The sequence below is a fragment of the Prinia subflava genome, chromosome 2 (genome assembly GCF_021018805.1).
Source record: "Prinia subflava isolate CZ2003 ecotype Zambia chromosome 2, Cam_Psub_1.2, whole genome shotgun sequence".
In the NCBI taxonomy this organism is placed as follows: domain Eukaryota; kingdom Metazoa; phylum Chordata; class Aves; order Passeriformes; family Cisticolidae; genus Prinia; species Prinia subflava.
Genome location: NC_086248.1, coordinates 9,142,584 through 9,169,773, shown reverse-complemented (window position 1 = coordinate 9,169,773; position 27,190 = coordinate 9,142,584). Strand labels below are relative to the sequence as shown.

Genomic DNA, 27,190 nt, shown 5'->3' with positions numbered 1-27,190 from the left:
AACTTCACAAGAGCTCTCATAATCCTCATAATCTGATAGTGACAAAACTGCAGAGAACATGAGTACAGACTTTTTTTCCTGGATGATGCTCTGGTATTATTCTTTAAAAAAAACCCAAAACAAAGCAAAATGAAACAGCAAATAAAAACAACCACCAATAAAACTAGAAAAGAGGAAAAAACTGCCTAATGCATTCAAGCAGAACAGGTTCTCAGCTTCGTTCACAGAATTGCTGCTGGAGCTCATTCAGTGACTTTAGGCACAAAACATACATGACCCAGAACTCACAATTCCCCTTGCCCAGGAGGTCAGAAATCTGTTTTCCCCTTAATAAGTCTGTCCATTGCCAGCAACATTCCCTTTCCTCCAGTTGCACTTCAAATGCAAATTGTGAACACTGCTATGTCCTGGGAGAGGAGATCCTGGCTGCTGACTTGGAAAGTAGTGTCTGAGAAGACAAAGAACCTTCCCTGAGTAACTCAATGGTCTTGACTCCAAAATCAGATTGTGTTTCATATAACCAGTTCTGATCCATCCACATAAGGTGCCAAGATTCCATACAGGATTCCAGATTATATCCTGGCTAAGGCTGCCACACTGTAAGCACATCTGCTGATACTGAGAGTTCTTACTAGTTCCAATTCAGTTGTGGCAGACCAAGTTGTAAGAGGAAGATCTTGTACCAACAAGGGCATTTAGTCACATAAATTTTGTATAAATCAATGCCTGTTCTAAAACCAAACTGAAGAGAATTAAACATGCTTTACACAGTTTGCTGAATGAGGAAACAGATTCTTTTACCCCTTGGTCTCAGTGGTGACAGTAGACCCTCTGAAGAACAATTCATTCCAGAAACTGATGAGCAGAGTAAAAGATTAATAACTTTTAAAAAGCTGTTTTGGCAGGAGACCAAGAAATAAAATACAAAGAAACTAAGCTTCAGGGCTATACAATTAGTTTTATTGCAAAGTATTACAACATAGTGACTCTTATAACTTTCCTTATGCAAGTGTTGAGGGTGATGACTGTTCAGTAAAACAGCAGGTGAAGACAAAGCCAGATAACATACAGAAAGCTTTTTGGAGTCCCTGTGTTACAGTCAAAAATGGCACTTTAAAGATTTTAAAACTAACAGGAACTCTCATCTCAAGAGAGAACATACTAAAGACTTGCCATATTCCAGGCAAATTGTTTGCACTGTTTTAACTGCTGAAAAATAGTTCAGTAGTCTTCAAGTGAAACAAATGTTGATGTAAGTACATGTAACTACTCCTAGGAGAAGACGAGAATCCAAATCCACAATTTCTGTTGTGCATAAGCAATTCTTGACTCTGAGAATTAGCTCAGAAGCAAGATCTTTATACTTGAAAAAGCATCTGTTTAAGTCCTCATAACCCTTAAACATCACCAAGTGACAGCATCAGTTGGTAAAACAATAAGATGATCCAAAAACCCAGCAGTGATCCAACAGCAAACAGGCAGATTAAGAAACTTGGCAAAGCACAGGAAGTACTCTGCATGCAGGCCAGAGAATCAGCTCCTGAAATTATTTCTGTATATTAATGAATGAAACTGGTGTAGCATGAATTACCATAAAAAATGCTATTTACATTGTGTATGCTTCCCAAGTACAAAATTGTAAATTGCAAAATTGTCTTGTTTACAGCAATGGTAACACAAATTAGGAAGCCTGGAACAAAGGTAACCCAATGTACTCCTGCAATGAAATGCACAAAAAACTTTGATGAAAAGCAAAATGTCATAAGCTAAGGAGCACAGTGGTTTTAAAATTTGTATTTATTTACAAGACTAAATTTTTTATAAATATACAGGCACAAATAGACAGATACTATTAAAACAGAAAAAAAAATCCATTATACTTTGTGGATTCTGGTTTTCAATGAATACAGACAATGTTAAATATTGCTGTAGTAGGTTTTGTACTTCACCGCTAATTTTACACTAAACAAACACCGTAAAAGTGAAAACAGTCCTTTAGGACACAGGAGGAAAAACAGTAATTCCTGACCTTTCCATTACATCTACATTTCCAGAAAATCATGGACCTGATCCTTCAACTGTACACATTTAATGTTCTTTTCATGAGTAAATCTCATCAATTTTAAAAGACAAGAATTCATATTAAGAAAGTCAAGTAAGTATACACATATATTCTGGACTGAGGAAAAACTGGACTGTCTATATAGTAATTACTTTAGTAAACACATTTTTACTCTTATGCAGAGGTTTTGTGGACACAAGAAAAAAGTGTCATGAAACAAAAAAGTGTGTATTAAACATTTCAACTAATACAGTAAAGCTTTATTAAAATTACAACTTCACACACACTGCCACTAATATAAAAGCATTAGCTTGTTGCAGCTAAATGAGATTCAACTCTGCTGCATGTTCTGTTTTTCAACTGCTTCAAGCACAGTGAGCTATCAGTTCTCAGGAGGCAGAATCCTGCCTCATTTCAAGTCAATGGGAATTCTGCCATTGATTTCAGAGTAGAAGAATGTTTTGGAGTTATTTTTTTAAAAAACTGGGGAGAAGGAAAAGGCTAAGTTGGACCAGAGAGGAATCCTACCTGTTCTTCAACAACATGAAAAAAACACAAAATAAAAATAAATACACAGCATTTATTCTCAAATTTCCTGCAACAATTTGATTTCAGCAGAAGCTGAGAATTGTCATCTTTCTCAATATCCCCCCACAATTGTGTTTGGTTTAACTACATGTTAACAAAATCATATGCCTGAATTTCATTAGGATTGGAAAAGTAAGTACCAGAGCAGTTTATTACACAGAACAGAATAACACATGCAGCAGGACTAACCACCTTCAGTTCAGGTCACTCAGCACTTGGCTGTGCATACTCTCTTTTTTAAAGCCAGAGCTGCCCTTGTCTGGATATTGCTTTCCTTGTGCACCAAGCTGTCCTTTTGCCCCTCTTTCCCTCATCCTATAAAGAATCTCAACCAGGAGTACATGCCTTTCAAGTGTGAAAATTGCTAAGACTCCAGAAGGGCTCCACATTTCATACTTGGGAAGTTACAAAAGCACAAGGGGAATATAATCCTGACTGTACATGAACATGTTGCCAGATGATCCAAATGTCTGGAGCTCTCCTAAGGCTTTGTTTTTTGCACTGGCAGATAAGCCTTCCCTTGAAGACTAAAATGAGGCATGTAACAGTAGCAAAAACCTCTATCATTTGTTTTTTGAGATGCAAAACTGCACTTTGTTATGTCAGGTCCCACTAAGCTCCCTGCCAGCCACAGCAAGCAGCTTGGGTAACTTAATTCACTACTGAATTTGGGTACCTAAAGCAAAGATAGCATTATAGTGGTTGCTGAGTTTTAAGTTGTTTGCAGTGAGAGAACTTCCAGCTTGTTACCAACATAATTCTGAAATAAGAACAAAACCATAAATCAGCTGCTTGCAAAAGCCTGAAGACCATGACAGAAGCACAGTGAATATTTCACTGATATCTATTTCTGAACATTTATCTAGTTAAGATGTTATTAAGGAGTCTTCACAGATCTGTTCTGCAGGAAATGAGCTCCATGTAGCCCTGCCACTACATCTTCTTGCACTAAAAGTTTCCTAAATGAATATGGAGACCATGCAATGTATGTGACTTGGTACATTTTGAACAGAATAACTTACACACCTTGTAGAGGTACCATGCCTTGGATGCTAATGTTTGGCTTTTGTGCTCTTCCCCTACATATCTTTCTAGTGATATAATCTAGCTTTACAGATTTATCCTTGATACAGCCTCTCCTATCACCCCAAACAGAAGGTATCAGCCTGAAGACAGGTGAAAGCTCCAGAACTTGTGGGAAAAAGAAACTCTCAACTTAGCTGTTCAATGAAACCTTCCACAAATGCCTTACTGAGAGAAAGCAGCAACTGAAAAGCATGAAATGAGGCTTGTACCTCCAGAGAGGTACTAAAGAGATAGTGTATAGTGTATAGTGTATTGGGTTTAAAACATTATTCCCCACAAAACAGGAACAAGATGCACTCACAGAAGGCTTCTTCTCTTGGAAGAAGGAGAGAACTTCACTGTCACTGGCTTAAAAAGGTATTATTCAACTCCTGGAGGCAAAGGCATAAAGCCATTGTGTCCAAGGAAACTAACATAAAATATTCCAAGGACCTTCCAAAACACTGAAAAAAAAAAAACCTGAAAAATTGCACTTGATTTCTCTTTCAACACTAAGTAAAACCAAGGCACACACAGTCCCACAAACTAAGTACACTAATAGTGAACCAAAGTTGTGATACTCAGAAAAGTCATTATTTACACTAGTCATTCTGGGGGAAATAATAGTAGTATCCAGTGCATTCAAATAAACTACAGAAAGCATTAGAAATCTGCAAGTTGTAAGGCGGAGCAAGAGTCACAGTATCACAGTGTTTGAGTGGGCTCAAGCTCTACTTTTGCTAACAACAGAACCCCTACAGTTCATTGGTAGACTTCAACAAAATTAAGACTTCTCCATTAATACTAACATATGCCAAACACAAGTTTAGAGTTCTCATTTTAAGACAGCCACATTTAAATATAATGAAGAACTGTACAACAATTACTGAGTTCAAGAGAGTCACCATAAAAATTCATGTGCAAAAATCGAAGTTAAAAATCTTTTACTGTTAAAAAAAAACACTTAAAGAAACAACTGGATCTAGAATTTCTCCTCAAATACTGTAACTTCCATCTGTTAGTTGGCACACAGCTGACATTGCAGTAGCTTTCCAAGGTGCAAGAGATAAATGGAAGAAGAGCAATGAAAACAAACAAAAATCCACAATGCTCTCAGCAAACCACCACCATGAAGAAAATGAGTAAGATATCCTAATTTCTAAGTACTGCCTTCTGGCACTGTTAAAAATAAACATAGCAGTAGCAATCAAATGTAACAAAGAAATTTCACCACTGCAATATTATATATCTTTTGGCCATGTGCATGAGCCAAAATCTACCATTTACATAGTGAGATTTTTGAAAATGAAACTGGAGATACCCCTTTCAATCAACAAACTACTGGACTTAAACAAAAAAAGACCCTTACCAGGAATAATCATGAACAAGAGCCTGGGCAGATTTTTACTTTCATCTTTTGAGAGGTCTTTCCAGGGCCCACACTTTAAGACATGTGTAGCAGCTCCACAACAGTAGATGAATTCTTCATGTAAGGGGACTGGCTCTTCTGACCCCGACCTCATGTTTGCTGTTAAGCAGAATAAGAGACTGTTATAACAGGTCAGTACAACAGGTCAATACTTACAGAGTCGTCTCTTTGCTATTATAATTGCAAAAAAACCCCAGCCAAACCAACCCTGCCCCAACAGCTGTCATATCCAGTAATCTGAGGCCCAGTTTAGTATTTGATGTCTGAAGGAGCTGCAGAAGTTGATACCTATTACTACTATACGAGAGAAAGCATCTTTCAGTTTCTGTCACAGAAATACACAATGATGAACTGGACAATAAGCTCTATTCTAACTTAAAGGCAAATAATTTTAAATTTCTTGTTCATACTGTCCACTGAAAAGATTCATCTGAAACCTGTCTGAAGGCAAACAAATGAAAAAATACGAAACAAACAGAACTAATGCATGAATGCCTTTGCAAGTTCTGTGTGCCTTGTAATAAAACTGCATATTGCGGCATAACACCATGACCTTTAACCATCCAAAGCATAGTTAAAAATAACATTAGGCCTGTCAACTATTTTTGCTTAGTGAAAAAGGACCATTCATTGTTGAGTATAAGAACACAAATTCTACTTCCTAATCAGTTTGTAAAATTTCAGGCATGTAAACCAAAGCCAGACCTACAAGGTCTGCTGCACTATTAAGTGGAGGGCACTACCATCGCTAACAGTCACTGGAAAATTTTCAGTGCTACACAACTTAAAAGGAGCAGATATGACTGAAATTTTAAATAATAATTGACAACATTAGAAAAGTACACTTGAAGAAAAAAAAATTCCTTATTTTCCCCAGTTTTAATCTGGGGTTTTGAAAGGTTTAAGGTAAAGAACAATCAAGGCAGAAAAGACAGAAAATGTTTTGTTTTGAACTAACAAGTACCACCTTGAAAAAAACTGAATATAGTACAAATGGAAAACACTTCTGGAGGGAAGGGAGAAGTGTTCTTTAATACTGTCAATTACAGCACAATTCTCTGGGTGAAACCTTGTACCCCCATCTGCCTATTTCACCCCAGTACCCTCAAAAAGAACTTCTTTTAATAATAATGCAGACACTTTTACTACTTCATTGTTTGCCATGTTATTGTAGTGACTGAAATGTAAGTAAAGTGAATTTTGCCAAACTATAAAGAGGTACATTTTTAATGCATTATCCCTGCTTTTATTTCTTCATTATTTAAAGCTGAAAGAAGCCAGGAGCAGTTTCAACAAGGAAATCCAGTGACATCAACAAGCACAGTAAATATAAGTTGTCAACCCTTTTCTGAGATATTTACAATCCAAGAAGTAAAAGTAACAAGTTCTTACCCAAGAAGGTAGGTTTTGGACAAAGTTTCTGATCATGAACTAATAAAATCTGTTGCATATTTTCATTCTGAATTCAACAAATCTAAATGGAAATACCACTGACAACTCTTCATTCAAAAGAAGTATTCGCAATGGTAAAGTCAGAAGTTAAACAATGAGAACAGAAAATTCAGCAATACATTTTGGACTGGTATGGGAGGATTTTCAGGTTTATACAGACTGTTGTTTTAACTTTGGTCCAGTCTTTAACTTCACTTTTAATTTCAAAAACACACAGTGTTGCAGTATCTGAAAGGAAGACTGCACACTAGAGAAGAAATGGTTATCTGAAAAACTGCCTGAGACAATCCCAAATGGCTTCTTTTTAAGAGCTCTATGTAATATCTGAGCTCTATGTAATATCTATGTAATACCTGAGTTTTTAATTTGTGACTTTATGGCCTTTGGCAATAAAAATGGATAGAACAGAAAAACTGAAAAAAGATAGTGGATATACTCCCAGAATACTACTCAGACCTGCTTCAAGATGAAATCAGTAATAGCCAAAAATACCTCTGGAACTCCTCCCTTCTTCCTAAATGAAGCTTTAAGAACAGTATTTCTATTACAGGCATCTATCTTTGGCACAAATTGCCTGCATTTCCCCCAGAAATATCTTAAGATGGTCTATCAATTTCCAATATTTAACAGGCAGAGGTCGAGAGAGATAAGGTTCCTACTGGCTCTGTCAGCCCACAGAGAGAGCACAGTTTGTGCCACAGCAGCTCCAAGAATGTTGAGGAGACAGAAGGACAAACTTGCCTGGTGGGAGTTTCACAAGTTATCACGGAGAAAGTTAACAGGACTCAAAGATATGCAACTACCTAGGAAATCAGACCTTATTACATCCCAAGCCGTATTTTGTTCCTTCTCTTCAACCCCTGCACATAAATTCTTCTCTAACTATATGCAGGAAAAATATCACAAGAAATTCAGTTTCTGTCAAGAGTTTCAACATTTCTGTTAGAATACTGAAATACAGGTTTCGATTCACAGGGCCTTAGCTCTAGATTAACACACCCTTAATGTAGGTGTCTACCAGAAAACAAACTCCTGTTACAGGATACAAAGCCTTGGGTGCCAATACATCAACTGATAAGGGGAATAATCATGGGATCAGCTTCTTGGTTGCCACCTCAGGATTAGAAAATCCTTTCCTGGTTAGCAGAGCCTATAGTAAGAACATACGAAGATATACACTTGCACCTGCAAACCAACACATATCTGGGTGTTTCACTACTGATCCAGAAGCCACCTATGGTCATTTTTTCAGACAGGAATATCTGGAAACAGAGTTATCAAAAAAGGGCAGATTACCTCTGCCATAGGACCAATTCTTTTCATCTTTGGTTCAATTCACACCACAGTAAAATGTTCACAGTAAAGCTGAGTGAGCTTTGCAAACATTGGGTTAATTATTTATGCAACTTTCCTGACAGTGTATCTTAACTTCTCCATCCTAGACTATTACTTGGACTTGACATTTTATTTCAAAGATAACTTGGAAATAACAAAATTTGATCTACACTTAAAGAGTACAATGAAAGAGTTATCAGAAACTCAGACTAGCATCACATAATGTAATCAGAGTAAGTAAATTGACATCTGGCATATAAACTATTTGATCACAAGATGGGACAAACAGCTTGGTGTACCTGAAGCATGATGGTGCAGTGAAAGATGCAATGGTAACCACAAGGGCAAAGGTAAGTTGCATAAAACAGTGGTGAAAGCAAAATAAAGGAGAAAGGACCACTGCAGCAGATTTGACACACGAGGTTCCACAAAATTGTAAGAGACACACCCCAAAGTGTTCATGGCCAAGGCTACCGTGAGGCCGCACTCTGTTCTTTCTGGTAAGTCACAATGACATTGGAAAAAGCTAACCAGGACAGTGGTAGAACATCTAAAAAAATGTGTAGATGTGGCCCTTGGGAACACGGTTTAGAGATGAACATGGAAGTGTTGGGTTAACAGGCAGACTTGATGATGTCAGAGCTCTTTTTCAAGCCTAAAAATTCTGTGACTGGGAAACGTGTCTGGAAACTGCAATAAAAGGCAACCACCATGCTCACGTTAGAGTGTCCAGGGAGCTCTAGGCCAGTCAATCTCATCTCAGTTCACAGAAAGTTAAAAAAAAAAAAAAAGTCCTACTCAAAGTTGTAGCCAAGAACATGAAACCACCATGAATGTACCAGCAATGTCTTTTAAGGATGAGTATTGAGCAATAATGTTCAAAGTCTCCAGCGAACACCTGCACAGAGGACAGGAGCCACTCCCAGAAGGGTTGTGCAAAATGTCAGGGGGGAGGAAGGCAAACCAACTGAAACACTGGAGGGCAAGGCTGCTATCCAAGGGACCCTGACAAGCTGGAAAGGTGGGAACTACATAAAAGCCAAGGGCAAATGGGAAGTCCTGCACCAAGAGTTCAGCAACCCAATGCAGCAACATAGGCTGGGAGCTCAAAAGCTAGGAAGTGGCTTTCCAAAAGAGACACAAATTATTAACAAGCTGAAAATGAGTCAGTAATGAGCCCCTGTAACCATCGAGCTCAAGTGTATACAAGGCTGCACAAGAAATAGCCTGCAGTCTTGGACTGTGTTTATCTTCTGCTGCTTGACATTGGAAAGACAGCATCTGGAAAACTGTGTCCAGTTTTGGACTCCTCAGACAAGCAAGACATCAATATACTGGAGAAAGCCAATTAGATGATATGGATGCTGAAGCATGTGTCTTATGTCCAAAGAACAAGGAAAAACAGTCAAAAGTTGCAATGAAGGAACTTCTAATAACAAAGGTTTCCTCCACACGTACAATTAGGACTAGCAAATAATGAAAGTAGCCCTGAAAGGTAGGACAATCTCCAACTGCACAATGCTTTCAGCATCTGGACCTGCTTTGACCTTTTTGAGAAAGGACCTGGACTACATCTTAGGGATAACCTACAAAGTTGGATGCATGCAAATTCATGAGACTGGACTAGATACAAAATAAAATGCCAATTGCAAGGATGCTGTTTATCAAAAACCACTGTAAATCAGCTGAGGTTTGATGGTTAAGGATAAAAAGCTATTTCAAATCAGAGCCATTTTCCATCAGAAAAGGTAAGGAAGAGCACTCAAGCCACTATAGGCAGATCTGGCTCAGCTGAGTCCACAGGAAAAAATCACAGGAATAATTGTGTAAGTCCTTCTAATCACATAAAGGAAAAGATGTTAATTCAGAATAAGAGACCAGTCTGCCAAGGGCAAATCATGCTCAAGCAATGCAATTATAAAATACCTGACTGCAAGAATGAAAGAAAATATGTAAATGCACACTGCCTTATTAAGAATTTTGGCACTGTTTCCCACTGCATCTTCCTTTCTAGGCCAAGGAAATGCAGGCTGAATAAACTGAGTTGCACAGTTGGAAAAGTAACAGAACAAGCTTAAAAGATAATCAACTACTGTCTGCCAGCTGTCAAGTAATCTTGGGTCAATACTGGAGCCTATAAAACTCTGGATTTTCATCAGTAACATACCTGCAACACTCTGTTCAAGCCCAGCTCTGTTCAACCCCACCATGCCAAGAAATTGGAAACTTGGGAGGGTTAAGTAAATAACTATGCTAGAGAAAAAGCTTTATGAACTGTGCTTTTTCAGTCTCCATGCTGTAATCAAATAACAACCTAGAGCCATTTGAAGGAGACCTGCAAAAGCAGCAGAGCCAAACCTTTCTTTGCAACAGAAGATGGCAGAACAAGCGGCAACAGCCACAAGTTGTGTCTTGACACTCCAAGGCATAAAAAACTAGTTGCTAAGAAGGCCAAGGATGATTGCTAGGAAGGCAGTGGAACCTCTCTTGCAGGTTTTTAAGACTCAGCTGGACAAAAGAGTAATTTTGATCTCAACAGAAGGATGGACTAAGTTTTCTCCAGAGTTTTCCACAAATCAACAGTTTACAATTCTTATGGCCCTAAAAGCAGAAAAAAACAAAGCTGGAGGTACAACAAGGATCTCAAACAGATCTCAAACAAGTTTTCTAGTTCTTTAGTAAACACAGAATTTCATGAACACAGTACATAATGAAAACTAAGTATTTAGGTCGGAGAAAAGGAATCTAACCTAGACCAGTCCCCCAAAAATATAGGAAACTCCAGTAGATGTGTTCTACTGATTAGCTGTACCAGCTTAAATAAAAAAGAAATCCTGCCCTAATAGGTGATTTTATGTGACTGAATTGGACACTAGAATGAAAAACAGTAACTGGAAAAATAGCAAGATTCCTTCAGCTGTGTTCTACACTAAGGCTCTGACAATTTCTACAACATTATTCCCACAGGAGAATCATCCAGACCTGACATAAGCTCTTTGATCTGCAGACTGGAACTTACATGCTCATAGCTGGGAACTTAAAAGGGACAGACTGACCGACCTGGTAAGAAACTGCAAAGACGAGCAACAGAAGGGGGGATTACATGATCTGAGGGATGAGGTATGACATGACACGTGATGCCCAGATCTCACCAAAGATTTATCTGGACAAACAACAAACAACGGATGCCTGATTTTCTCAGGGAAAACAATAAATACAGGCCAAAGACTTTGCAAGCTGTTGTGACATCACTCACAAATCTTGACCAATTCTGTGTAAGAAAAGCAGCAGCCAGTAGCACATAAAAATGAAACATCTCTTCATTGTACTTTCCAGTACAATTCTCTGTCAAAGTCATATACGAGTCCCTTTCACACTAACTCTGAACTAGTAAATAAAAACTGTTAGGCATTATTTGCAAAAATGAGCAAAGCTAAAAAGTTAACACTATGGACACATCAAACGAAGCAATGTAGTTATACAAAAGAACACAGCTTTCCTCTAAAACCAGTGAAGTAATTAGGAACCCTTGTTTCTAGTGATCACTCAGTGAGCTAGCAACATGATGCCTTTAATTGGTTTTCCTCCTGTGTCATCCCCCCCATGCCCCTCCCTCAAGGAGTAAAACAGTCGGGAGAATTTCACTGATGACCATAAAAATATCAGTGACACGTGGAAATGGGGTACAGCTTACTCATATTTAGGGCTGTAACGATAAAAAGCTGAAGTGCAGAATGAAAACTGGAATCATTCGTCAAGTCTGAGGAATTGTAAGAACTGGACGTATCTCCAAGATCTTTTAACATCCTATTACCATTAATGATCTTGTAACAATGACCAAGAAAATGTGCACACTCCTGGTGTTAGGGGTGCAGGGGAAATAACTTCTGGATATCTTTTTTGTACCAGACAATGCTCCCTTGTCACTGCCAAACATTATAAAAGCAATTCTTGAGAAAGCTACTCATGAAAGCAGGACAGGACTCACAAATCAAAAAAATTGTTAGACTGGAAAGGTCCAGTTGAGGACTCAAATCACGAACAGACGGATTCCCTACCAACCTTATTCCAAAAAGGTGCTCTGCTCTGAAATGAAAAATTTAGAAGAGTTTTGGAGTTAGGCAATCAAGACACTGGAAAGCGTTTTCAGATCACACAACAAGACATTAGTCTGGCACAAAATTTCAACAGATAGGATGATCAAAACCCTGGGGAAATGGATTAGGAAAGCCCACCAAAACTTTTAACAGATCTTTATATGTCACTGCAAGTTTTAGCTTTGAGAAGTTCAGCATGTACTAATGACTAAAATAAAAAGAGTTTCTTTTAATTATCATAATGGAACTACTACAGTACTCTTGGTCTTGACTTCCCCATTACTCTCAGGAAGGGGGCAAAACAAAATGAAATGAAAAAGCAAATCAAAGACTTCTTTGGGGATCAGGCACACTGGCAACCTTTATGAAAGCAGTCACACCTCTAAAAGCATCAACTGTTGGTCTACAGCATTCAACAGTCAGCAAGCAGATCTGACGTTTCACTACAGCTCTGGCAACAACCCTCTAGGTTTGATGCCTGGTCTCCTTCTGCTTTGGCAATCACACCCCTCCAGTTTGAATAAAGGTCAAAACCCCTGAGTTATGCTTGCCCAGTGCTCCAAGAGCAGAGTCCATGTCCTTTGTTACCAGCTAGAACAAAGCTCCTCCATTTGCTGTCATAGTTTAACACTTGGTTAAAAACACAGCACACTGGAGTGAAAATAAATGTAAAGAAAACCCTGAGAAGTTACCCTGGTGTGGCTGAGGGTCCCTAAGGCTTCACAAAATACCAGCCACTATGAATGTAGCCAAAAGAATAAAGACATGATGTTCTTAGAGTAGAGTATGTTTTATCAAACACATTTCAGGATACAGTGGAAGAAGTCCTATAGATCACATCCTGCAATTCTACTTAATCACACGGAGACAGTAAATCTCACTTTTTCAAAAGTAAACTCTTTGTGAGCTGCTGCTGAGAGCTACCAACATGAAAATGACCCCAAACAAGTACAAGTTTTTTGTCTTGGTTTGTTTTTTCTTTAAGTAACTTCATAAGTATAATTAATGTTGCAAATCCCACATATTATAAGAAAGTGGTAGCTATTCTCCCATAAAATTCCCAATTTCCCAGTCAATACACAGGCTTAATGATAAAGCTAACAATGTCCATGACCTAAAATGAAATGTGTAACCAAGCTGTTGCTTAAAGAAACAAATCTACTCAAGGAAGTAATGATGGTTTCATTTGCATGAAAGCAAATAGGACGGCTTAATTTTGTATAATATGAAGCATTTTCCAGAACAGAAAGTGCGATTTTGGGAAAGCTTCTAGTCTTAAAGGAAGAAAAAGTCGTTCGTTTGTACACACTACTGAAATTTAGTGGTGAAATAAGGTAACTTTGAAAGACAGCTTTCCCTCCAAATACTGCATTCAAGTACTGGACCCAGAGAAAAAAACGGCTTTTAAAACTGAAATTTCACAGGAGAATAAACACAAGGTGATAGGCATGAATAACATGTGGGTATAATAAATATACTTTATATTCTGAGACTAAATTGCAATGTTAGCCAAACCTCAGTCAAATAGAGTATCTATGCGAAAGAACATAAAAAGTTGCTGCTGAAGTACAATGTCTACATGGTAAGAAAGGTTTCCAGGGAAAAAAAAATATGCCAGGTCTCTTCTGACCAACAAATTTCTAAGATACAGCAGAATCATGTCAGGAGAATCTTGTAAATAAACTTTCCCAGCTGCCTGTTGCATTAGAAAGTCAAAGGGAGAATAAATCACTTTGGAATGGATAGCATGAGAAAATTGCCAAAAATGCAGTAAAGTTTGTAAAATATGCAATTTGTTGATTAGAATTATGTTGAACATCATCATTTTGGGAGGCGCTGGGCAAAACTGAAATATAACACCACAATTACAGACTGGGTTAAAACTTGGCTGAAATTATAGGTGGGAATATTATACTTCATGAATGAGAACCCATCATGCTTATGTTTGGATACAGAAAGAAGAAACATCCCTGGTCTCTAAACTCCAGCACAAATCACCACACAAACCAAAACAAGTTCAAAAGTGAGCAGTTATGTGAATTATGGGAGAGAAAACATGTCCTTTCACAGGGTATTGCTTCAAAGAGAGAGAGAAGTATCAAAATATACTGCAAAAAAAAAAAAAGGGTGAAGGAACAGGTTATCAAGGACACATGGAAAAGAAGAAACTGAAAACAGCATTGAGTGAGAGGAAACACATACATGCAAATAAGCCTGCTTGTGGTCTAAGAGTTTGGAAAAAAAACCAAAAGATGATGCTTCTTTACCATGTGGTTCCTACCATCCCTAAGGAAAATGAGAACTTTCCAATGGGAAAACAACCACCAAAAACTACATGGCTCTTCAACCATATATTCCATAATCTTATTTTTTCTCCTACATCAAAAGAACTACTGGTCCCACATTTCTGTTGGACAGCTGTTTAATTAATACAGGTAATCTGCCCAACATTCAATGAAACATGAAAACGCAACAATTTAAAGGAACCTACATATTCACTAAAACCATAGCTCCCAGAAGTCAAGCATTTGAAGAAATGTCTTTCTTTCAGCAGCAATAATAACAGGCAAAAGCAGAAAAAAACCAAATCTATTTCACCTTATGTTCGATAACTCCTTTTCTGCCTCCTATCAGAATAAGATTCACTACTTCATGGAGAGCACTGTGCATTCTTTTGTCTTGTCAAGTAATGTGAAGTTCAAAGAGCATAATGAATACTAGTAAAATGCAGATATCAAATTTAAAAAAAATGTCCAGAAGTACAATGAGCATCACATTGCCCTTGATTTGGCTTCTCCCATCCTTTCCTATGCTGTTCAGCATAAATCTCCCCACGGAACTATCCTGTATTTCTTTATTTCTTCAATATTTCCACATTAGTTATTCTCCTTTAACCTAAAATATACTCCAAATTCAAAACACCTTTTTCTTCTGATTTATTATTTCAACTTACATATGTTCTTACATCAACTGTTTATCCCACCTTAGGCTTAGCTCTCCAGCTGGTGCTGGTTTTCCTGCTTTCTAATGAGGACATAAAAGAATTAGTCAAAATCCCATCTACTCACAGTAGACCAACTTACTACTCACAGCTGTCTTCTCCAGTAAGCCCTCAACCTGTGCTTGCTGCTCACCACCTCCTCCTCATGTTTCCTGCAGCAGCTGTACATTCTGACACTCACCCACTCACCTAAACAGGTTAGGAAGGCTCTGCAAGCAGAGACATGAACACAAACTGAGGCAGCCTGTACGGAGCTCTGTGCAAAGGACACAAGTCAGCAGATTTGTGTCAAAGGATACAACAGGGAATGGACAGGGATTCCCTGACACAAGTCAGCAGACCTGTGTCAAAGGATACAACAGGGAATCGACAGGGATTCCCTGACACAAGTCAGCAGACCTGTGTCAAAGGATACAACAGGGAATGGACAGGGATTCCCTGACACAAGTCTGCAGACCTGTGTCAAAGGATACCACAGGGAATCAAACAGCCAGGGCGGACACTGTGGTGCAGGAGCCAGGCTTCCCCAGAAGCAGTGCTGCAGGAAGGCCTGCACATGCCAGTGCTCCGACACACAGACCTACAGCTCCCGTCACAAGAGGATCCAAAGACAGCTCACCATGCTGGGAAAACTGCAGCTTGTTCCTCACCACACCAGAAACCCCTTAAGTTATTCTATTACAGCACTTCGCACAAGGGCCCAGCTCCCCCCATCAAGATAATTCTGCTAAATCCTGATAACTCATGACTGTGAACAAATACATCCAGGAACAAAGCCTGTGCTCATCACAGGTTCAAATAAGAATCCAGTTAACATCTGATACTCATTCCCAATTGGTTCTACAATTTCTTTCAGGAAGCAAAATTTGAGGAGTCAGACATTTGCAAAAACACTTGTACCACAAGCGTTTTTGGTTTTTTTTAAACTAAAGATCTGAATAAGGAATTAGTCTAAATGAAGGACAACAGGAACAGAATCTAAACAGAAGCTGGAGATGAGATGGAGAAAGGAAATAACCACGTGAATAGCATGGTAGCAGCAGGAGGAAGCAATGATACTGAAGAAAAAAACATGGGTAACGATGAAAGAAACCCTGCCAAACTTGAAGTTGTAACATCGCTGGTTAGACATTGTTCTGGCACATCAGGATTACCTAATGTATGCTAACAAGGCATTGTCACACTCCATGATGTGGCTGTGCAACCCCAGGGAGCTAAACATGCAAGTTCTCATTCATTTCACCAGTGACTGTGTAGTCAGGCTTGTATTCAGCATGAAATTTGATTTGTTTCACACTGAACCGTTCTTTAAACTCAGACACTTCATATTACACATTTTTTCCTATTATGAATATTCTTTTAAATTATGAATAATTTACTTCCTCCAGTATAACCTGTTTACAAGCCTCACAAGACATCTAAATGTCATTATTCAACATGTAAACTGGAATCTAACGTTGTCAAACATTTCACTGGGAATTCAGTGTCTACACAGCAGTTTGTCAAGAGCAGAAAAAACACAGTCACATTGCTATTAAGAGCACGCCTGATTTAAGTAAAGCAAAAATTACCTGTCCTTCATATCCTGGAAACATGTTTTCTGTACAAATGCATACACAGCATGCTCTAAAGCTGAAACCTTGAAATTCTAATACTCAGTGAAAATAACCTAGACATCATCCAAAATCAGGACCACCCCTTTTTCCAGACAAGGTGCCCTCATTATAACAAACCACAACAATGGAAAAATAAAGTTTCATTTAAAAGAAATCAAAGTTATCTATTAAAAATAAACAAATAAACAAAACTCAGCACTGAAAACAGTACAATTAAGAAGCTTTAGAGTAAATCTTGTCAAATTTACTGGTAAGTTCTTTGGCTTCCCAGTCATATTGGAAATTTTGTTTTACCATTACCCATACACAACTTATTGTAATTGTCCTTGTGATTCAAGATAATACTATGTAGAAGTGGCAAAAAGTGTGTCAAAAACCAACAGATGTTAGTGAGTTAGTGGATTTTTGACCTACAGAACTGCTTGAGGCTGCATGTTTGGAAAAGTAGAGCTACCTATGGGTCAAAGGCAATGATGAGTTGAGGGAGAAATCCACAGTGGATCTTTAAGATCTCAGCCCATCTGTTCCAGAAAGTTCCTGGACTGCACATTGTTGCAAGCTGAGTGGATACTCACAGAGTGGCACTAGGTAAAGTAGAATCACACATTTGCCTTTTGCACAGGCATCTGCTTAGGGTACTGTCCAAGATTCATAAGGAAAATCACTGACTTTGACTGCTTTGATATGGACCTTGTAGTAATTCCATGATGGAAAGTATAATGTCTTCGTGTCCTCGCTTACCCAGGTCTGTAAACATACGACCACTTCCCTCACTGACATCAAAAACCAGTGTCACGAGAAAATAGGAAGCTGCAATAATCACAACTAGTAATTGAAGGCTTCTAGTCTCTGAAATACACAGAATACAGATTCATATCCAGATTCTGACACGGGCCCGTGTGGATGGACTCTCAGACCTTACCCGGGCATCACAGAGTCCCAGAGGGCCATGTGTATACAACACCTAAAAAACCAGGAGTCTGCATCATCCAACCCATTCAAAGCTTTAATATTATAGTTAAGTTGGAAGAAAATAAGCCGTTTCTTCATTTTTGCAACACAATAAAAAACTTACCAAGAAAGCTCTCAACAACTGTCATGCCTCAAATAGCCCTTCATCACTATCCTAATTTCTTTCACTGCACATTTCCATTTCCTTGCTTCCTGAACCTGCTGCTCACCCTGTCTGGCACAGACATCTTTTCTCCTGTGTGGTAAACACAGGCGTGAAGGTGGGCGCTGACAGTGATGATGCCCTGGGAGCAGCAGTGACAGCAAACCTGACAGACAGCAGGCTCCCGAAGGAGGCTGTGAGCCTGCAGCACTCCCCACTTTTCCCAACTGGGAGCTCCTCTACTAAAATGCGCCTCTTTCCACTTAAAAAAATCTCATCTCACTTCTAACTTTTAAGAATTTATAATCTTATTTTCCTCTCTTCCTATTTATAGGCCTTTCAGGTCAGAGACTTTCCCTCCGTTTCTTGTTTTATAACATGCCACCAAGATAACAAGCATCACTCAGCTGCGAGAGATGCTCTACAGGAACAAGCGCTAACACAGAGAAAAAACACTACAAACAGCATCACCTCAGTTATTTTCTAGGAAAGGAGACACCACTTAGGACTTGTTTCATGAACTCTCCCCCATGACAAAACAAGTCAAGGGAGCACGCACGAAGCACTTCTTTCTGCATGGAATGTGACAGTCCATCCTCAGCTGCCCGCCTAGAGATCACCAGCGTTACTCGGCGGGACAGGTTTCTTACGGACCTGACACCCGACACAGCCGGGCTGGCGGCACCTCCCCGCTGGGCGAGGCTCCGGGTCAGCCCCGCACGGCGGCGGGCAGTGACCGCCCGCGGTCTCTCGGACCCGGCACAGGGACAGGAGGGACACGGGAGGCAGGGGAGGGCAGGGCAGGGCCGCTGCGGCACGTACCTTCCCCGGGAGCAGGCTCCCCGTCTCCCGGCACGGCGGCGGCCGGCGCTGTCTCTGCCGACACCGGGCGGAAGCAGCGGGCGAGGAGGGGCGGGGGCGGCCGGGCCGCTCCTTCCGCCGGGGCCGCGGGGCGCGCTGAGGGCGGGCCCGACGCGCCCGCGCCGTGAGGGCGGCGGCTGCGACCCCCGTGAGGGAGGGGACCGCCCTTCCTGCCCAGCCCTTCCTATCCAGCCCTCCCTGCCCAGCTCTTCCTACCCAGCCCTGCCCACCCAGCCCTGCCCATCCGGCGTCAGGCGCTCGCCACTCGCTTGGGAATGGCAGGAGCAAGAGGGGATATCATCGCAGGACGCGCGTCTTGGGGTTTCCTTCTGCCTGTCATTCACTCTTTCTCAAACCTCACAGTTCCTTTGGGAATTCTGGCAAAGGAGAAAAGGAATAGGTAGTTTTGAAAGAGCAAAATTACCTGGGTTGCCTTAAAAATGGCAGAGAACGGGCAGCGAAGTGCAGACTTATCCTTCAACATGCCTGAAGGCTAGAATTGTAAAATCACCAAGGCTGGATCATCAGCCCAGCGCTGCCGCTGCAACCCCAGAATCACTAAACCACATCAACCCGGCACCAGACCCAGACACCTCTTAAACACCTCCAACTGATGATGACTCCACCATCTCCCTGGGCAGCCTAATCCAATGCCTGACCACTCTGACAGGGATTTTTTTAATTTTTTTTTTTCCTAGTATCTAATCTGAACCTCCTCAGTCTGTTTAAGGCCATTTCCTCTGGTCCTCTCACTGTAAGTATGGTAGAACAGACCACCACCATTCCTCACTACCATCCCTGTCAGGTGGTTTTAGAGAGCAAAGAGGTTCCCTGGGAGCCTTCTGGAGAATAAACAAGCCCAGCTCCCATGGCTGTTCCTCATAAGGCATACCTCATAATGTTTTCAGGACCTTTCAGGAACCTTGGTGTTGCTGCGCTCCAGTACGTCAATGACCTTTCTAAAATGAGGGTCCTGAGCACACTGCTGGAGGTGCAGCCTCACCAGAGCCTAGTCCTGCTGGCAACATTATTCTTGATATGGGCTAAGATGCCATTGGCCTTCTTGGCCACCTGGGCATGTTCCTGGCTCATCAGGAGCCGGGATGTCATCCAACACCCCCAAGGATGAGCCAGCTGTCATCCAGCACGCCCAAGGATAAGCTACGTTTCCCTTAGCTGCATCTAAATGAGGAAACTGGACCACAGCACCTGGACTGTAGCAATACACTAAAGCACATACATTCCTCCACCCTCCAAAAAATAATTTAAAAAAAAGTTTTGAGGATCAACTTGCAAAAGAATGCCATGCAGCTAGCAACAGGACAGGAGGACACAGTCCTAAGCTGTGTCAGGGGAAGTTTAGGTTGGACATTAGGAAGAAATTCTTCACAGAAGGGATGATTAGACCTTGGAATGGGCTGCCCAGGGAGGTGAGGGAGTCACCATCCCCAGAGATGTTAAGGAAAGACTGGACATGGCACTCTGTGCCATGACCTAGTTGACATGCTGCTTTCTAGATCATAGGTTGGACTCAATCTCTTTTCCAACCTATTTGAGTCTGTGATTCTGTGAAGATAAAAAAAAATGTAGCATTAATTTTTTTCCCTAAGCACCAGGAACCTGACAGAGTCTGCATGCCTGTTAGGTGGGGTGTGAAAGGAACACAGGGAAGATGTAATGAATAAACTAAACACCATTCTTATCAGAGAGAAGCTCGGGGAGGTTTTCATGCTAAAATGCTGCTTTTTGTGTAGACATGTTGGAAAAGATGTTTCCAGTTGAAGCCAGAGTAGCAGGGAAAAAGAAATAAACTGAATAATAGGAAGATGGCAAGACTGGATGGTGTTTATTCAGGAGTCACACAAGGATTCAGGCAAGAAGCAGCTGGACTGGGTAATGCTACAAGAGGTGCTGGAGGACTGGGGAGTACACTCTCTAGCCAAAACCTGAACAGCTTCAAAAGGAGTCTCTAAGGTTGGTGTGCATTTTGATCAAATCAGAGGAATAACAAACACAAGAGGAGGTGGAATAGGAATAGATATGATGCACTCAAGAGCCATCAGCATTATTTTCTGTGGAGAGACTGTGGAAGTGCCTCAGAAATCTGTGGGACTCTTTGGAGGAGCAAAGTGACCTCATCTACCAAGGCAAACCAGGCCAATGAAGACAGAATTATAGAATCATAGAATACTCTGAGTTGGAAGGGACACATCTGTATCATTGTATCCAATATTTGGCCCTGGACAGGACACTCCAAGAATCCCACCATGTACCTTAGAGCATTGTTCAAACACTTCTTGAACTGTGTTGGGTTTGCTGCTGTGAGCACTGCCCTGAGGAGCCCATTCCAGTGTCCAGCCATTCTCTGGGTGAAGAAGCTTTTCCTAACATCCAACATAAACTTGCTATGGTGCAGCTTTCTGCCATTTCCTCAGGTTCCGTCACTGGTCACAAGAGAAAGAAAGATTGGTGCCTGTCCCTTGGCTTCCCCGTGTGATGATGTTGAAGACTGCAATGAGGTCTCCCCTCAGTCTCTTCTCCAGGCTGAACAAGCCCAGTGACCTCAGCTGCTCTCATATGGCTTTCCCTCTAGAACTTTGCCATATTTGTAGCTCTTTTTTCCTCACTTTCTAATACCTTTATATCTTTTTTATGCTGTGGTATCCAAAACTGCACACAGGACTCAAGGTGAGGCCATACCAGTGCAGAGCAGAGCAGGACAATCTCCTCCCTTGACCAGCTGGCGATACTTGTGGTGCACCAGGCATGTTTGGCCCTCCTGGCTTGGACATTTTTATTAAAGGTTTTTAGAAGATTCAGCAGTCATGTTTTATTGAGCCACTCAAGATTCGAGCCCCTCAGGATTTGACTCAAACTGCAGTTTGTTTTAGTTGTTAATCAGTAGCTATAACTAGACAGTTATGATTACGCAATTGCATTGTGAATGTTGCATGCTTGGCTAATCTGTTGTTTTAAGGAAAAGGGAAGACAACCCCAAGATGAATGAGCTTTCTGGATGACAGCCACCAGGAGTGAAGTCAGCAGAACTGAGCAGTAACTGAGGGAAAGGTAAGTCCAGCAGTAGGAGATCATGACCAGCAGGTCATTGACCACCTACTCTAAACAGACCCCCAGCTCAAATGGAGAAAAGAGCTGAGCATGTAGACTAATTATCATGAGAAACGAGAGTTATAACTAGCACATAGAGGGTTTGAGCTTTAATTAATGAAAAATTTGTGTGATGCTGGTAGCATTGTTGGCTAAAACATATAAATAGTGTAAAGTTTTGATGACTGGGAGCCAGGCTTTTGTGTCTTAGCACCAAGCTCCCTACTTTGCACAAACTTGAAACAAAAATTGGAATACTTCACCTCAGTGTGTGAATTGGTGGTGTGAACTAGTGAACAGGCTCAATGAGAAAGATTAAAACCTTCAGATACGTGGATACTTGGTAGAAAGATAGAGTAGAAAAAGGAATTATCATCTTTTTCAATGGATTGTGTGACAGGTAGGACTTAAAAGGGGTTGGTCTGAAGATCAGTGTTCAACATAAACATAAATAGTCTGGTAAAAGGAGCAGACACTGGAGTAGTAAAATCTGTTGTTCACACTGAGTTATTTAGATTGAAGAAAAATTATCAGCTTGCAGAAAGACCTCTTGATTCCTACTGAACAATAAAATGAGGGACGTGTTGACATGTGAGATAAAATTGTGTATTTAGATGAAATATAAAGTTTTGTGCTTCCAAAATCAGGTAATATTCAGTAGCCATTGGGAACTGAATGGCATGACTCTTACTCATGCGTGATGGTGACAGGCTCTCTGCTTGGATGGGGACTGCAGTTCCTGTCTTTGAGAAAGTGCAGAGTAAATCTACAAAAGATGTAGAAAATGTGACAAAATTTTTCACAGATCTGAAATTCCTCCACATAGTAAAATAAAATAGAAAGTAAAATGGAAGTTGGAAGACAAACTAATGAGAAAAGTAGCTTGGGGAAATAATGACAATGGTTTGTGAAACCAAGTTGCATGGACACTGGTCCCTCATTGTAATTTCTAATGTTAAACCTTTGGAAAACAAATTAAGCTAATAGGCATCAGTTTCAAAACAAAAAGTATTTTAAGTAGTCTTAAACTTCATTGGAAATGTCACAGATTTCTAAAATTTCACAGGAATTTGCAAAAAGAGAAGGCAGATTTATGGAAAGAAAATCAACCAGGGACTGTTAAATATGAGAATACTCCATAAAGGCTCAGGTAGTCCTCAGAGCTGTCACTCTGCCAGAGCTTGTACCAGGGAAGTAGCTCAATGTGCTTGCCCTTTCCTTGGCACAACTGTTGGAGGCTGTCAAAGACAGAATGGACTTCTGGACTGATCTGCATCCTGGAAAACAGTGATCTGAAAGTAGCTCACGTGCGTAAAAATTTTTCTAGATCAGGGTGGAATACAATAAATACATTTAAGGGCTCGTTTAATTCAGGCATAGGGAAAAAATAAAATTTATGTTATGAAAGCTTGGGGTAGTGCTTTATAAGGTCAGATTTTCATGAGTATTTGACATTACTTCCCTGGTTATGTTTTTACTGCTACATGAAACAGGACCAGTGAGTGTCCTTCAGTGCTGAGCCACTGTTCAGATTGGTTAAGCATTGCTCTGTTCTGGGCCTGTGAACGCTCTGATGAACAGTCCTGCGTGCATTCCAGGGCATAGACTTGCACCAGAAGTCATACTCAGGATGAGTTGTCAGGATGAAAAAGCCTCCACCAAATATGATGTTCTCCACCTCATGTGGTCTTCCAGAGCTGTCCTGGCAGCCTTTGCACTCTCACCCAGCCCATACCATCACACTGCATCTAGTCCACATTTTGTGAAATGGAGAAGTCACACTGGAGGGCTACAGTACAGTCTTTGTATTTTTTCAGGCACTTATGAATGAAAAATCCCAACACAATAGAACAGTTTTGTGTAATGGCCACAGTGGTACCACCCAGCTCCAAAAGGAGAACCAAGCCAAGTTCAACTAACTAGCCAAGCCAACTAACAAGTGTAGATGTGGCCAGGCTGCACCCCTTGGCTGGCTAAGGGTCTCTGCTGCTACTTCATTTAACAGCAGGGGCATGGCTTCTGACAAGGCCCAAGTAGGAACATTTTATATAGCCAGGTACCAGGAAGGCCTTGAGGAATATTGGTGCTGAAACATATAAGCCAGGAATATTTGTGCTGGCATCAAATGAGAGGCACAATGGCATTCAAGCAGGTTTGAGAACTTAGTTGGTAGTATCTCTAAGCACCAAATAAATCTGCAGGAGATAGGTTCTTCTGGCCAGAGCCCTGGAGGCCATCTGCTGCAGACTTGTAGTAATATAAATAACACAATAATTGCTATGACCTATATACTTCAGGCTATTTCATAGTTCAGTTTAAAATGCTTAATCCAAAGAAAGCACAATTAATGTCCAATCAAAATAGAAAATGCCCTTTACATGTCAACAGTTACAGGATACCAAATCCTGTGGAGGAATACATGGAAGTGTCTTTGTTAGTGTTGCCTCACAGATGTGTGGAAAATAGTTTTAAGGCAGCAGAGACAGAAAAAAGTGCATGTATGGGGAAAGTAACATACAGAGTTCACTGAAACTGCATAAGCACATGAAGAAAAGTTGCTGGTAAAACTTCCTGAAGAGACATTTTGTTCTTGAAAGTACCCACTAGTGTAAAATGTGTTTGTAGCTAGCTGTTAATGCAGCTGTGTGTACTGGAACAACTCACACAGCAACTGCCTCATATTTAATAGCTGCAAACTGTAAATGAAATAAAACATCAAATTTCAAGAAAATAAATTCCATTTATAAGTACATTTGAGAACTAGTCGAATAATTTGTGGTTTCTTTTTTCTCTTGCCTTCCCCTGTTGCTATCTAAAACTGACCATGAGAACTGTTAGTTGTAAGTCATAGCTGTGTTTGGGTAAGAATCTTAATGAGAGATTTCCTGGTATTTCAGAGGGTGCAGGCAGAAAAAAAGTAATATTAGCTCAGGTACAGAACTTAGTCTCTTGTAAAAGGTCAGTTCTAGCCCTACCTTTTGCCTCAGCAACATGGATCACATTTTTGCTTAGCTGTTGCAGAATATTGAATTTTACTCTGAACTGTTATTTATGATTACTCGTATGTGGTGTCCCTTTAAGCAATCATAGACCCATATGCAGAGTTAAAGGGCAACAGTGAAATACAAACCACTAGAAAGTGGTGAACTTTCCAAACACCTTTCTACACTATTTCCTTCTTGCTAGTGATGAGACCAACTACTTCACCCTTGAGGTCAATATGCAACAAAAACCTGCTGTGGTAATGTTTTGGTTTTAGTCCCAATGCAGATAGTAAATTAAAACTATTTCTGCTTCAGCCATTTTAAATGTATCATATTGTTCTTTTTTACAACAGCTTTTGCATAAGTTTAGCTACATTAAATCCCCTAAAATGTCATGTGTATTTTCGTAATAATGCAATATCCTTTATACTCTAAAACTGTATTTTGGTGAAGTAAAATCTGACTGAATTTTAATTTAATGATGTATTATAATTTTCATTTAATTTATGTCAGTGTTACATGAAAGAAAGTTTTAATATTTTAGAACTGTTGTTCTTCTTTCCCTGCCACAATCATATTGTTATTGTACTTTATAGGGCAGAGTAGTTGACTTTGATTTTCTATTCCCTTGTTTAATTTTGGAAAGAGCTATAGTTCCAAAACAAACATGAAGTTTAGACATCGAATGGAAGAGAGGTCAACCCATCTGCTCCTGAGTCTAGCACAAATGGTGAATGGAATACATGGACAAGCGTAGCTACGTAGTTATAATTTCACTCTAGAAGTTAAGCATAGGAAAGATAAACCAAAATCTTATTTTTCTGCTTTTTCATCTGCCCTTTTGAACTACACTTACCCATACACAAACTCACAGATTTCAGTTTGAATCTCCCCAGGGATAAAGACTTCACAAGTTTTCTGGGCAACCTCTTCCAGTGTTTGACCAACCTCACCATAAGAAAGATGGTTTGCAGTATTTTACTTTTTAATTTTATTTCCTGTATTTCTGTTTTGCCCACTTCTTCTTGTCATGTCACTGGCTCCCACTTCTTTACTTCCCTACATCAGGTATCTTTACTCCCCTAAACATTGATAGGAGCTCCCTGATTTCTCCAGGATGAACAATCCCAGCTCTCTAAGCCTTCTCTTGCTTCTATCCCTCAGTCATTTTTATGGCCCTTTGCTAGACTTGCCCATGTAAGTCCATGTCTCTCTTGCATTGGGATCCCATGCCTGGGACACAGCACTCCAGATGAGGCCTCACCCCTGCTGTGGAAGACAAGGATCACTGCTGTCAGCCTCCTAGCGATGCTCCTCCTGCCACAGCCCCAGGATACTGCTGGCCTTCCTCGTTGCAAGGACTCATTGCTGGCTTACAGTAAAACTGTAGCCCCGAGGTCCTTCTCTGCAGAGCTGTTTTCCAGCTAGTTGGTTCCTAGCCTGCTTGGATGTGTGGGATTATTCCTTTTCCTCGTGCAGACCTTCACACTTTCCTTTCCTTCATATGTTCCTTTGTGGAACTGTGTGATATTCCTCTATGGCCACTGAGGTTACCCTGCATGGCAGTACCTTCACCCCACCCCTCCCAGGTGTGCTGAGGGTCTGGTCTGTTGTCCAGGTCATGAATGCAGAGGTTAGGCTGTACTGGTCCCATTATCGACCCCTGGCTGTGCTGTTTGTGAGTGTCCTTCAGCTGAGCTTCAGGCCACTGATTACAGCTCTTTGAACCCAGCAGTTGTTGATATTTTGCCATGATTTCTGGCAGTTTCCCAATTTGCAGCACATCAGATTTTCTTACATTTTCCGTAAAAGCATGTGTAATGGCTCATCTATTATTCTCTGATAAATTCTTCTGCCTTTTCAAATTGTGCTTGTGTTTCTGACTTCACAGGACATAATTTTCCCCTGCACAGAAGAAGGGAACCTCATTCTGGCTTATTATATTTTCAGCCAGTTACTAGTAGTGAAGAAGCTTTTCCTCTGTGCCTCTCTCCAGAATGCTGCATGGGCACAGACTGTGCAGAGAGTCTCCCTCTTTCTTTCTGTAATATTTCTCCATATTTTTTTTTATCTACAGGCTTCTAAAAGATGGCAGACTTTTCTTCTGGATTATAGACAGACACATCCCTCCAGTTTCTACTGGTTTTATCATTTGGGTCCAAGGCAGGTTCAATTACTAGATGATTGGGGGAAAGGGTGAGGAGGAGGCCAGAGGTTGTGGTCTTTGTCTGTTGCTGTGAAATACTTACCTGTTTAAAAATATAAAAATATATCAATGATACAAATATGAGACTGTGGCTTGCTGGCACATGACAAAAAACAAGAGGGTAGATTACATTTAAGGATTAAATCATTGATGAGCTTGGTGAAACACTTGAACAAATTGCTGAAAGAGGTGCTGGATGCCCCATCCCTGGAAACATTCTAGGTCAGGCTGGACAGGGGTCTGAGCAACCTGATCTAGTTGAAAGTGTTCCT

The 27,190-nt window shown here is 40.4% G+C and overlaps 1 protein-coding gene across 2 annotated transcripts in view; it reads right to left on the bottom strand.

The window, feature by feature from the left end:
- Window positions 1–18,838, bottom strand: part of LDAH (lipid droplet associated hydrolase) — a 114,695-nt gene extending 95,857 nt beyond the window's left edge. The window contains exons 1-2 of one of the 2 annotated variants that reach the window (XM_063424343.1): window positions 18,582–18,838; window positions 5,085–5,243 (exon numbers count right to left, since the gene is read on the bottom strand). In XM_063424343.1, the coding sequence (XP_063280413.1) occupies window positions 5,085–5,238 (154 nt within the window). In that variant the 5' untranslated portion in view covers window positions 5,239–5,243; window positions 18,582–18,838. The remainder of the gene's footprint in view (window positions 1–5,084; window positions 5,244–18,581) is intronic. The other variant, XM_063424337.1, reaches the window with a different exon arrangement.
- Window positions 18,839–27,190: the final 8,352 nt, after the last annotated feature.